We start from the raw sequence: 14,365 nt of genomic DNA on the forward strand, positions 1-14,365 counted from the left end.
TGCATAATTGACATTTTCTTTTATATATGTAACTTTTATTTTTAATAGTAAATTAATAATATTCATGACTTCAAAACATTTCATGTGAAAAATATAATACTGCACATGATACATTTCTTATAGCTATTGCATATTGATGCCCCTAAAAAATATATGATGTAGTTTATCATATTAAAAAATAGTCATAGACTAAACAAAAAATAAATTAATCATTTTTTAGTACTTTTAAAAAATTTAATGAATAAATAAATTATTTAATGAAAAGAATGAAGAAAAAATTTCCCCTTAGTCACATTAATTATGTTAAAACTAAAAAGTGTAATTTATTTAACTTCTCTTAATTATTGAAAATGAGATACATAAAAAAAAAAGTGATGTGACATTTATCTTCTCTTTTTTGACCTTTTCTCTTAGACTTTTCACATACTACTTTATTAGGAGTAAATAATAATCATCCATAACTCACATCTTTCTAATTTTCAATCCTAATAGATTAATTTTTCACTTTTTTTTTTCATTTTTTTTTGACCTTCTTCTGATTATAATTTCAGAATAACAGTTTTAAAAAAATATTTTAAGTTACTTTCTCTTTATTATTTACTTACAACTAATATATCTATTTACATATAAAGTTAGAATGTTAGAAATAAATAAGATGGTGTGGTATATTTCTATCACCTACCGATCACATTTATCTTTTCTCTAAATTATTTAGCATGTTTTTTATTTTTCTTCACCAGTGTGATATTGTAAAATGTATTTTCAAAATTTCCTCTTCAATAATTACTTAATAGTATTATTCCGCATAATTGATATTTTTTTATATATGTAACTTTTATTTTTAATTGTTAATTAATAATATTCATGACTTCAAAACCTTTCATGTGGATAACCCCCTAGAGTAATTAATGTGCAAGTTATATAGTTTTTCTTATCTTACTTAGTTGCTACAAGTAACAATTTTAAAGAGATTTTCTATAGAGTTTTTGTATTTTATTAGTATTTTTAATTTTTTTTTTTATATTATAAGTTTATAAGTGTTTATTAACAGATATGTTTTCTAATTTATTAAATTATTGGTTATCAATGTATTTAGAGTAACTTTTTTCATTTTAATATTTTTTTTTATGAACACTGTATAATTTAACTCTCTCCTAAAATATAATTTAGAATTTACTACAGCCGCATAAACAAAAAGAAAATTTCCATGAAATTATTTTTCTTTCTTTACATGCTTCTAAAGATAACATACCAAATAGATTATACGAAATCAACTATATTTAAAATACTAAAAGCATAGATAGTGAACAACAAGTTGAAAAATATAAGTTATTGGGTTCAATGATAATAATACTTGACTCAAAATATTTAAACAAAAAAAATTATTCATAAATCTAATGAGGTCCGCGCGAAGGGCGGATATGTTAACTAGTTGAATCATAATACATAAAATTTATATTAGTTTCAAAATTCAAAGAGTCACTAAATTGGAAGAGTCATTTATTATTAAATTGAAGTTGTTGAACTTCATATTCCATCATTCTGTAATTAAAATATTAGTATTTAATAAATTATTTAATTTTATTTTTATTTAGTGAAAAGGCAAAATGGTAATCCAACTTTGAATATTTGAGCTTCCCACTTATAATATAATATGATTAGTGATAAATTTGTTATAATATAACATATATTATTAAACATGAGTGCATACCAAACATTTTGCAGTAACAAAAAATAGAATTATAAATTAACTATGAGTTCCAAGCTATAATCTAACGAGTCACAGTTTTGTCTAATTTAAATTAACTTCGGATGGCTGAAATAAGGCTATAACTTTACCAATTATTAGGTAGAAATATAACATTATATTTTATTTGTTCACCAATATATAAACAAAGTATACAATTTACATTTTGTGAATTACATTTTTTTTCATGTGGAAACTAATGTATAATAAAGTCAAACACGATAAAAAAATATGATCGTTATCTGATTAAAAGTAATTTAAAAGATGAGTCTCCACTAACCTACAACAACAAAAATGAATAAATAAATAAATAAATAGAAATCAAGGGAGAGTAGTACTTTTGAATATTGATTTCTTGATAATTGGTAATTTTCGTCTTGTCCTGGCTATATATGACTCAAAATATTTAACTTTAGTTAATCAAAATAGTGCATTAGGTATAATTATGTAAGAAACAATTAGCCATATTTGGATCAATTTTACAATTCAATTATCCTCAAATATGGACTGACTCATAAGACATTAATCAAATGATAAAATGATGAAGAATTGTGAAAATTTAGATCTCGAATGTATGAGAATCCATCTCGAGACACACTTCTTTAACACTTTATGAGATGAACATTAGCAGTCCTCCTCCATGACTTGTCTGTTCTATTTATACGAAAACATGAATAATTTTATAAATTCTGAAAATAATTTTTGATGAAGTAGCAAATACTACACACAGAATAATTGATGATTAGACAATCTTAGCCAGATACTACAATGGATGAACACTAAAATTTATCAATAACTCAAAAGAAAAATTTGTTATCAATTCAATAATTAAGAAATATAAATCAAAATCCTTCTCCATGTATTGTCTATTCTATTTTTTTAATATATATATATATATATACACACACACACACACACACAGACACACACATCTGTCTTTGATACTATTAGAGTATAATATACTTCAATGGTATTAAGGAGTAAATGAGTCATATTTTCATTGAATACCTCTTCCTCATTCTTGATACAATCAGAGTGTATATATACTCTAATGGTATCAAATAATAATAGAATAGTCTTTTCACAAAAGTATTTTATGTTCCTCCTTGATCCCATCAAAGTACATAAATACTCTAATGGTGTCACTAAGTAAATGAGTAGTGTTATAACTGAACCATTACTTCTTCATTCTTGATACCATCAAACAATAAGCGATCTTTTAACTGAAGCATTGTATGTTACTCTTTGATGTTATTTAAGTAAATATATATTCTAGTAGTATCAACTAGTACTTGATTAGTATTCATGAAGAATTGTTTATCTTCTTTTATGCCATTAGAGGAATAATTGAGCGGTGTTTTCACTGAAGCATTGCATGCTCCTCTTTGATGTCATCAAAGTAAATATATAGTCTAGTGGTATCAAAAAGTAATTGAGTAGTATTTTCACTGAATCACCTATTTTCTTCTATTATGCCACTATCTCTCTCTCTCTCTCTCTCTCTCTCTCTCTNCCTTCTCTCCATGATATTATCATAGTATATACTCTGATGGTATCAAATGGTAGTTTAGTAGTATTTTCGGTGAAACACTGACTCTTCTTCCTTAATATCATTAGAGCATACATCTGATATAAATCTGAAAAAATCTAACTGAAAGATTCAAAAGTGTTAGGTTGTTGAAGGGAATTTAATCATGAAAATAAAATCAAATTGGGTCAAAAGTGAAAAAATCAGGCGAACTTCCATTTTTTCGGTAAATATAACACAATTTTGATTATTTTTTGAAATTATTAAATAATTCAAATCCTTAAGAACCCACAATATAAAAATTATCGACAAATTTTAATTGATGTTTGAGGTAGAGAATGACATAGGAGAAATGGAAGTTATGATAGTGATGAAAATTTCAAAATTGAAATAAAAGGGAGAGGGTAGATGACATTTTTGGTGTTGATTACAGAAATAAATGGTGAACGAACGTGTGAAGGAACCGATGGACGGACCGTGGTGGCGGCTAATTCCTACCGGAAGGGTTTTGGGTGGGTGAGTTGTGTAGGACTAACTTTTACTTTTCTATTATTGTTTATTTATTTATTTTTTTTAAAAAATATAATATTTTCTTAGATAATTTTTTGAATCCAAATTACACATGTCACAATTTGATTTGTTATTGTGCCATGTCATCGCGACTGTAGCTCTCACACTTAAATATCTTTACTGATTATTTAAAAATGTCAAAAGAGATTAATTTTGAAGGGTAGAGGTGTTCAATAGGTACAAACCTCAGTTGAGGTGTTTAAATAAATTATGGGGACAACTTTAAGTGGTTGGTGTTGATTTAAGCCTTCTGAATTCAATACATTATACATATCACGGAAAAGACTCAAAAATATCCTTGAGCTATTGAAAATAGCTCACATATATCCTGGAACAATTTTTTAGCTCAAAAATACCCTTCCGTTAAAGTATTGGGTCATATATACCCTTACTATTAACAGAGGTGTGTTAAATGCCACATGGACACCACGTGGACGCCACATGGACGCCACGTGGATGTCACATGACATCTAACCTCCACATAGATTAAGTAAATCCTAATACTGATTTTTCCCTTATTTTCTTAGGAAATACCACTTAATCCTTTTTTTTCATTTCTATAAAATGATATAATATTCTCTAGGTTTCACAGATCCTCTCATGGATGCCTTGGAATTTCAAAGTTGATTTCGCCATGGTTCTAAGTTAAGAAACTATTTCACAACTTTCTTTCCAATTTGATTTTTACAGTTGTAGGTTAGTAAATTTTGTTGTTCTTATTTCGCGATGGTCCTAATTTTGCGATTCCAAAGTTAGGGTTGTGATTTTGTTTATACTATTCTGATATGTTTGATTTAGGGCAAAATTATTTGTTTAGTTGAGTTAATTTTGTTTATTTATCTCTAGGGTTCACAGATTTCCCTCATTTCGTGATTTGATTACAAAATTGATTTCGCGCCTGGTTTTCAGAGCGATTTTCACGGCTGTAAGTTAGTTAACCTTTGTTCTTATTTTGTTATGTTTACGGTTTCAAAGTTTTGGATAATTAGCCTTTGCGACTTTGTTTATAATATTCTGATATGTTAGATTTAAGGAGAAATTGTTTGTTTATTTGAGTTAGGCAAATAATCTATTGTTTATTCTAAATTGTTTGAAGTATTACTAAAAATTTTGATAACTTTTCAGAATATAATGTGGGAGATACTTAAGAAGGGCGTGTGATTTCTTATCTTATTGAATTGTGGTTCAATAGCTACAGTTTTTGTAATATTTTGAGAATCTTTTCTCGTACGTTGTGGTCCGATTCTGTCAAGGTTGGATTTAAGGAATAATTGAGTTAAAGTAATAGTATTTAATGGACTAGTATATGAATATATATTGTTTAGTCCTACTCTGAACTGTGCGGCCCCAAATGCCCCTTTTTGTTGTTTATTATTTCATTTTTGTAATCTTTTGAGAATGTTGTCGTATATGTTTTGGTCCTATTGCTTATTGTATGTTGTAGTCCTATTGTTTATCCTAAATGCTCTCTATTTTTATGACTTGTTTATTATGAAATAGATGAATATACTAATACTTTTAACTTAGAAAAACTTAAGATAAGAAAAATCAAATGGAAACAAAAAGGAATAGTTTTTTTTTATATGAGGCATCACTTCATTGAATAAGAAACACAATAGAAATAGTAATTTAAAAGGAGCTTGAGTCATTTGCTTGTCTAGTTGTCTTATTATGTACATGAACATTGTAGTAGATAGACTTGGCAACTTTCAAAACCAAAAGTTAACAATAGTACTTACTATTACTAGACCTAACTGTATGTTTTTTTTTTAAATTCCTATAGTTTAAGACATGTTTGTTCAAATTTTTTTTCAATATTGTTTATATTGTAAACATGCCCCTGTATGTTTTTTTTTTAAGTTCAGTTTTGCGTAATAGCTAGGACTTATCCCAAATGCGTTTCTTCACCTTTTTGTTTAGAGTTTTTACATCTATTGTTTATGTTGAATTAAACATGTGGTCCCTATATGTTTTTTCTTTCTTTCAACATAGATTCTTAAAGTTTAAGGCATGTTTGGTCATATATTTTCCCACTATTTTTTATGTTGTAAAACATGTGGCACATGTAACACTACAACAAATTCGATTATCAGGGACAAATAATTTCGTTATTAATAAATCATATTTCGTCATTAAAAATCTTGTGTGACGAAAAATAATTTGTCACTCAGTCGTGTCTAAATATGTGTCTCTAAAAGTATACAAAGACGATTTAGTGTTTCGTGGCTAAAAGTATTATATTAACTACAAAAAGAAAAATCGTCACCAAATGCTTAATCATTTGTGACAAATTTACTTGTTGTAAAAAGTATATTTTTTTAGTTGATAGTATGCTTTGTCATTAAAAAGGTTATTACTACCAACAAAATTATATCGTCGCTAATTATTTTATTTCAATCAGTGACGAAATCAATTGTATCTAAAGTTACATATATTTTGTAGCTGAAAAAAAAATTAATTTCGTCACTAATGATATATATTTTATTTATAAAAAATTATTTTATTTTTAAATTTATATATGATAATATCTACCCCCCCCCTCAATTTTTTTCAACATTGGTCAGTAGCTCACACATTATGCTGCCTTGGAAAATCGAACTCAAAACCTTAAGATTGAAAATGAAGAGTGCTTACCATCAGACAAACTTTAACTTCATTCACTTTTTTCAAATTTAACTTTTGTAGAAATAATATATTATATGATTATTTATCCTCATACACAAATGCATGTAATTTATCACCCACAATTCATTCAAATGTAGATTATATTTTAATTAAACTGTGTATTTTTTAAATATCTTTAAACATATTCTGTACAATTTTCTCATTTTATTTATTTATTTTTGTAAATTTTAAAATTATTTAGTACAATAATAAATTTATTTAAAATCTACTTTTGATTTTATTAAAAAAATGAATCATCAGTTCAAGTTGAACATCGATACCAATAACTATAGTACTTCATCATAATATATCTGAAATCCTCGTTATTTCATTTCTTTTATATGTGCTTTCATTATTTTAGTTTATTTTGATTTTCACACTGATGGGAAAAATTAACAGAAATTCATGAAATATATTGTACCGTTGCAAAGTCAAAGTTTGTAAGTCGATGTTATCTCGGTTTAGTTACTCTACGTACGTGTGTGAAATTGCTATTAAACATGTACATATTTATAGACAAAAGCATATAGATCGACTTAATCTATGTAGTTTATCAATAATATATCAATAGACATGCACAAAAATTCGTACAAAGACTTGACAAATTATTTTTTTATCGTGCTTATCAATAAAAGTATTTCAAATAAAAAATAAAAGTGTTAAACTAACAAATATTAGTGATCTCTTGGTAGACCCGTGCCCACTCACAATATTTATAACCCGGATTGTATTTTCAAATGATGCATTTTATATTTGTGTAATTTAAGAAAACATATGCATTTGAACTTTTTCGTTTTTACAAAATCGATCAAATTCATTGATTTCAATATTTTCACTTGTCAGTTAACGAATGGACTATGTCTACTTCTTATGAAGCACTTGCATTATTCTTTTTGTAAGTTGTCATTTGTAATTATGAACAATTGTAGCAAAAAAAATTGTATTTAGCTATGCATTTTTTTCGTAGCAAATAGTTTAATGATTCACTAAAAATTTTAAGTCGTCGCTATTTAACATCTTACATATTTCGTGACAATTTTTTTGTTGTCACTAAATCACATATTGATTAGAGACAATAAAATATTTGTCATCAATTATTTATATTATTAGTGATGAAATATCATAATAAATATAAATTTTCATAGCTAAAATTACTAATATTTAACTACGAACTCTAATTTGTGGTTATTGTAACAACATATTTTTTTAGATGAAACTTTTTTGTGTCCAAAATTTAATAAATTATAAGACAAAATATTTTGTCATGAATTAAATACATTATTAGTGACGAAATAATGTTTCAACTGATAACTTTAATTTCGTGACTAACACTACTTAACAAATGACGCCAGTTGATTTTTTTTTGTGAGAAACTTGAGTGGACAAAACATTGCTACGGATTCTTATGTTTCGTCATTAAAAGTATGTTTCTCATATATTTATGCACGGAAAGTAAATTTTTTCACTAAAAAGGAATAATTAGTGACGATTTGATGTCGTAGTTTGTCATGAATTACATAAACTACTAGTGACGAAACAACATGTCACCGATAACTTTAAATTCGTAACTAACACCACTTAACAAAATGGCGCCAAATAATTTTTTGGTGGGAAATTTTTGTGGACAAAAATTTGCTACAAATTTTTATGTTTCGTCACTAAAAGTATGTGTCTTATATATTTAAGCACGAAAAGTAAATTTTGTCACTAAAAACGAATAATTAGTGACGAATTAAATGTCGTAGCTAATAATTTCGTAGCTATATATCATATTTGTTGTAGTGTAAGGACTTGATGTGTGAGGTCCCAATGCACATATGTGTTTGTGTTTCTGATTTTTTATGTTGTAATAACCATGTAGCTCCCGTATGTTTTATTAAGTTAATGACTTATTTATTGTGTATCTTATACATGTATGTTTGTTGAGTTATTTTCACTCCATTCTTAGTGTTTCATTTTTCACTTTTAAGTATATATTTCTAAAGTGTAATGATTTATTTAGTTAACTCTTGTGTACTTGTGTTTCTTATTCATTTATGTTTGCTTTTGTCTGCTTTTCTTTCTTAGTTCAATATGAAAGATCTTTTGGTTGACCTTATGTTGCATTATGGGGGTAAATGGATTATAAAAACACTACTAGTATATGTCAAGAAGTATATTGCTATTAGGAGAGACACTAGTGCAGATTTCTTAGACTATGATAAGATAGTCGAAGAGTACACAAAAAACTTAGGATTTGTGCTTGTGAAACAAATTCTAGTGAAAGGACCTTCTGGGAAATTTTACTTGCTTGAGGGATCTGAAGGAATTAAGACACTCCAATGCGTATCAAATGAACAATTTAAGGTGGTTCATTTATTTGTTGTGGATGATTTTGAAGAAACTGTTTCTGCACCAAATATTATTCACCATAGTGAAGCATACATGGTAGAGTGTGAACATGGAACTGATGCTGAAACAGAAAGTGCTTGTAGTGATGATAACCAGTCTAGTGATGATGAATATAACTTCGATGAGTTAGAGCTTATTAAGATGCAAAAATCTAAAGAAGTAAATGCTGATCTCAGTCACTATAAAGAACTTCACCCCTCCATGACTCTCAAGGACTTGAATGAGGCAAAAAAAATTGTGAATTTGTACTCTCTTGCAAATTCCAAGCCTAAAGTAGTGGAAAACAGTGATAAAACTAGACTAAGGTATAAATGCATGATTGGTTGTCCTTTTGTTTTGCTTATATTGCAAGATGGTAAAGGTTCACGTTTTAAGATTAAAATACTGAAAGCAAATGACAATTGTGAGGATGCATTTTTAAATCCTAGATCTTGCACAAGTACTTTAACACAATATTTGAAGAGTAAATTGTAGAATAATCATCATTATAAGCTAAAAGGATATGATAAAATACTTGAATGATCAATTCAACTTGAATGCTAGTACCTCTAAGTTGAAAAGATCCAAGAGGATGGCTCTTCAAAAATTACAGGGAAATTTCTTAGATGATTTCAACAGAATTGAGGCTTATGCAAATGAGATTAGGCAAAGCAATCCTGGTAGTGATATTGTGATCAATTTATCAAAGGATGCACTGGAACAAGGTAACAGAAAGTTCCTTCGGATGTACATCTGCTTTAATGCTCTAAAATTGGGATGGAAAGAAGGCTTGAGACCCCTTATTAGACTAGATGGGACATTCTTGAAAGGTCAATGTAAGGGACAACTTTTTGTGGCTATGGCACAAGATTCTCAAAATTGCTTCTATCCATTGGCATGGGCTGTTGTTGATAAGGATACAACTAGGACATGGATATGGTTTCTACAATTGCTGAACAATTCATTGAATTTGAAATATGGTGAAAATGTTACTTGTATGTCTGAAATGCAGAAGGTAAATACTTTTTTCTGTTTATTTGAATAATTTGTCTTCTTTATATAACAGTTTTGTAACTATATTTTTGCTTATTTGACATGTACATGGATTGATAAATGCAGTAAAATATGTCCTTCCTTTGTCTCACCACGGGTACTTTAAGTTGCTTTAATTATTTTATTCTCTTGAATAGATTAACTAACTATTCATTTTTACTGATTATAGGTATTGTGTTAGGCATGTTGAGGCCAACTGGATGAAGAGATTTAGGTCAGGAGAGATGAAGAAACTGCTTTGATGGGCTTCTTGGAGACTTATGAGGAAAATTTCAAGGATCAGTTAAATGCACTTGGTGCATTATAAAAAGGTGCTGCCGAGGATTTGCTTAAGTATCCACCACAGACATAGTACAGGGCATATTTGGATACTGTATGTAAATAACAAATGGTGGACAACAATTTCACAGATTCCTTCAATACTTGGATCCTAGAAGCAAGAGGTAAGCCAATACTGAAAATGCTTGAAGATATAAGAATCAAGATAATGAACAGGTTAAGAGAGAAGGAAGAAGATGTAAGCAAGTGGACTAGTGATTACAGTCCTAAGTGCATGAAATTGTTCACTGCATACATGAGAATAGCTCAATTATGTAGTGTTGATTTCAATGGTGATCTTGGATATGAAGTGTCTGAGGGTAAAGATAGGCACACGGTGAACTTAGTTGAGAAAAAAATGCACATGTAGGTCATGGAAGTTGACTGTCATTCCATGCCCTCATGCCATCATAGCTATGTTGTATCAGAAGATAGAACCAAAGAATTAAATTAATTGGTGGTACAGTAAGGAAGCTTATTTGGTGACAGATAGAGCAAAGCTGATGCCCGTAAGAGGTGAACAATTCAGGAATGTATTGCCAGAACATGCAATGGATCCACCTGAACTTGTGAAAACAGTGGGAAGACCAAAGACCAAAACAACTAGGGAAAAAGATGCAGCAATTAAAAGAGCTGGAGAGTGGACTCACTCAAGAAAAGGAACTAAAATGACATGTAGTAAGTGTGGTGAAACAACTGACAATGCAAGAATATGCAACGTAAGAACATTACATATTTACATATGCCACTGTTATTAGTACTATGTAGTTAATTGCACATAAATATTGTATTTTCAGTTTGTTGAAGGAGAACAAGGGGCAACACTGAAGAGAAAAAAGGGCATAACTGAGGAAGAATATGAAGAAGTTGAAGAAGCCCATGGAGAAGATTATGATGTTAATAGCTCGGTCCCTAGACCAACACAAGATGAGGAATATCATTTCATGTCCACAGATGGAGTGTCACAGCAACAGTATGCACCATTTGGACCTACTAAAGAGCCTGAAATTGATCTACATATTAGGCCTCAAGTCATATCTGAAAATCACACATAATTGAAAATGAGGATGAATTAACAAAGAGCAACTGGAAAGAGAGTTATATCTTTTAAAGGTGATCATGCTGGAATTAGTGAGCCTACAAATTTGCCTTACTCACCTAGTAATCTCACTTAGAAAGGAAAAGAAGCTGTCACCGACAATCAGCTGGAAAGAGAGAGACAGAAGAAGGTGGAAAAGTTGAAGACAAGAAAAACTAAAGGGGAAATCCAAGATTTGAAGTGTTCTGATAGTGTAAAAAGTTCTCTACTTTTGTTTATTTTTGCTTGAAGTTGGTTAATGCAAAACAATGCACGTGTTTTGTTTATTTTGGGTTGAAGTTGGTAGATGCAAAACAATGCATGCATTTATTTATTTTGGGTTGAAGTTGGTAGATGCAAAACAATGAATGCTTATGTTTATTTTATTTTGAAATTGGTAGTTGCAAAACAATGAATCCTTATGTTTATTTGGGTTGAATTTGGTAGATAGAAAAGAATGAATGCATTTCTTCTTATTTTGGGTTGAGTTTGGTGAATTACTGCTTACTGTCCAAATTTTGGTAAGGTGTGTAGCCTTTCTTTACGCTTTCTGATTATTCTGAGATTGACCAATTGATGGAATTTTTATTTGGAGAAAGGTGCATGTGGTTGCTGCCACAACCAAAGAAGCTAATTCAATTTTTAGGTAGTAACATTGTCTTGCTTTAAAAAACACTCAACTCTCATGTCTATCATTGTAGATTGAACTTTGAAAGACTCAACTCTTAAAAAAATATCCAGTTTTGTTTGGTCTTCACCCTTCAATTAGTTATTATTACATTCTGATAAGAAACAAAACTTAAATGCTTTCAAACTAATGAGTGCAAGCATTTCTAACACCTTGCCTGCACATTAGTCTCATCAGTAAGCCCCAAGAGTTTGGCCAAACCTTCCTGAAAATACATATTCACAGGTACATACTTCAATATTCCATTTCATTCATAAAAGATGCGGTAACACTAGAGTCCATATACTACTCTACATAATAAATAATGCATCACTAAGTTCCTGTTGGCAAAGTTATTGAGATAATACTCTGCTATCTCTTCAATTTCGTTGCCCGACAACTTGGACATTATGAGTCCCTCAACAATCCAGAGTTGAATCAATTTCTAAGCGAGGATATCAAATCCTTGAGGAAAGGCACCAAAATACAAGAAGCAAGCCTTTTTTTCTTGAGGCAAATGATTGTAACTCAATCTCACAACATTTACACATCTCTAAAGTTTGTCTTCTTGTATAAGATGCTTCCCCACATTTTCCCTAACTACTTTCCAATCAATTTCTCTCGTACGACCTCTTAAAGATCCTGAAATTACCACAACTGTAAGTGGTACTCCACTACATTTTTCTGCATAGCTTCTCTATGTTCTACTAACTCAACAGGACAATGGTTAATGCCAAAAGCTCTCTTTTCTAGCAGCTGGAAACTTTCATCTCCATCCAGAAATTTATACATAATTCAAAATCCATAAGTACTTCAACTTCATTACAAAATACAAATTCAATAATACATAAACTTATAATTCAAACTCCATAAGTACTAAATCAACAAACACTCAATTCATACATTAAGTCCTAAAGTGTTTGATCCTTACATACGTTCACTTCATGATCCTTACAACAAACAAATCACATGAAATGAAGATGATAGTTTTTAATTTTTTGATATTCTTCTCCAAAAGAATAACTTTTCCAGCTTCTTGGCTGAAATAAATTTCATTTCTTCAAAAATTTTTTTCAGATTGTCCCTTTCAGTCCATTATAACAGTTACCGCTCTTGGAATCATTGTTGTTGTTATCTACCTCGTCTTCCGTCCTAAAGCTCAAATATAAACTATTCCCGACGTCGCCATTAAGAATTTCAACTTAACTTCATCGTCGTCTCTGATATAGACGGAACTCGACGTTACTGTTCGAGCTGAAATTCCTAACATTAAGATCGGAATTTACTACAGGAAAGGAAGCTTCGTCACTGTATTCTGCTCCGATGTCCGCCTCTCTAGGCGAATTGTCGGCATTTTATCAGCCAATGAATAACATGACGATTTTTCAGATTCCGTTTGAAGGATCAAACATCTTGCTTGGTAACATCCGTTCAAAGTTGTTATGGCGAAATCAACTTTGAAATCCCAAGGCGTCCATGAGAGGATCTGCGAAATCCTAAATAAATTATGTTACAGAGAAATGGGGGGAAATGTATTTTATCATTTTAGAGAAATGAAAAAAATGGATTAAGTGGCATTTCCTAAGAAAATAAGGGCAAAATTAGTATTAGGATTTTCTTAATCTATGTGGAGGTTAGATGTCATGTGGCATCCACGTGATGTCCACGTGACACTTACCACACCTCTATAATAGTAAGGGTATATGTGACCAACGGACGGGTATTTTTGAGCTAAAAAATAGTTCAAGGATATATTTGAGCTATTTTCAATACACATAGTCAATATGTAAATATATTTTTTACACAATAATATTTTTAAACATTATTAATAAGAGTAAATATAAAAAATGAATATAATATAGCTTATATTAACTACATAATTGATGTTATAAGCATGTTTTAATGCACGTTGTGGATATATAACAAAAAAACATTTTTAATACAAATACATTATAAGAATATTACGAGTTAATTCCAAAATATTTCACTGCAATTTAAGTTATTATTTTTCAGGAATGTATTATATTTTTATGAAATAATAATAATTAAATTCATGAAAATGTGTTATATTGATCTAAAATTGTATTACAACTTTTGTATATATTTAATACAAGTGTGATAAAATTTATCAAAGAAGCACCTCTTCTTCTCTAGTAATTCACCACCACTAAACCACCATAAGACTATCAATAGCACAGTGAATCCCAAAAACAAATCACCACACAATCCATCCGCAACTACCAAACTCCCCCTTTTCCAAAAACCACAACCATCAAAAAGAACTTTTCGGTTAGATCTAAATACTGATTTTCATCAAGTTCACGAGAGCAACAAACACCATCAAAATTTTAATCAAATTTAACAACACCT

General features: G+C 29.5%; 1 protein-coding gene across 1 annotated transcript; it reads left to right on the top strand.

The window, feature by feature from the left end:
• Positions 1-4,381: 4,381 nt before the first annotated feature.
• Positions 4,382-11,777, top strand: LOC114077555. Its single transcript, XM_027917683.1, has 7 exons — positions 4,382-4,489; positions 4,692-4,770; positions 8,577-9,894; positions 9,999-10,029; positions 10,102-10,375; positions 10,740-10,969; positions 11,048-11,777. Exons 5-7 carry the CDS (start codon positions 10,321-10,323, stop codon positions 11,303-11,305), a joined length of 543 nt encoding a protein of 180 aa, XP_027773484.1. The 5' UTR covers positions 4,382-4,489; positions 4,692-4,770; positions 8,577-9,894; positions 9,999-10,029; positions 10,102-10,320; the 3' UTR covers positions 11,306-11,777.
• Positions 11,778-14,365: the final 2,588 nt, after the last annotated feature.

This window comes from Solanum pennellii, chromosome 6, assembly GCF_001406875.1.
Source record: "Solanum pennellii chromosome 6, SPENNV200".
NCBI classification, from domain to species: domain Eukaryota; kingdom Viridiplantae; phylum Streptophyta; class Magnoliopsida; order Solanales; family Solanaceae; genus Solanum; species Solanum pennellii.

What these genes read in the sequence shown, in the direction of transcription:
- LOC114077555 (XM_027917683.1), top strand. Translation starts at nt 10,321, where the DNA reads ATGGTGGACAACAATTTCACAGATTCCTTCAATACTTGGATCCTAGAA. An exon ending in TTGGATCCTAGAAGCAAGAG is followed by an intron (nt 10,376 to 10,739) that starts GTAAGCCAATAC and finishes ATTTGGTGACAG; the next exon opens with ATAGAGCAAAGCTGATGCCC. An exon ending in ACAATGCAAGAATATGCAAC is followed by an intron (nt 10,970 to 11,047) that starts GTAAGAACATTA and finishes TTGTATTTTCAG; the next exon opens with TTTGTTGAAGGAGAACAAGG.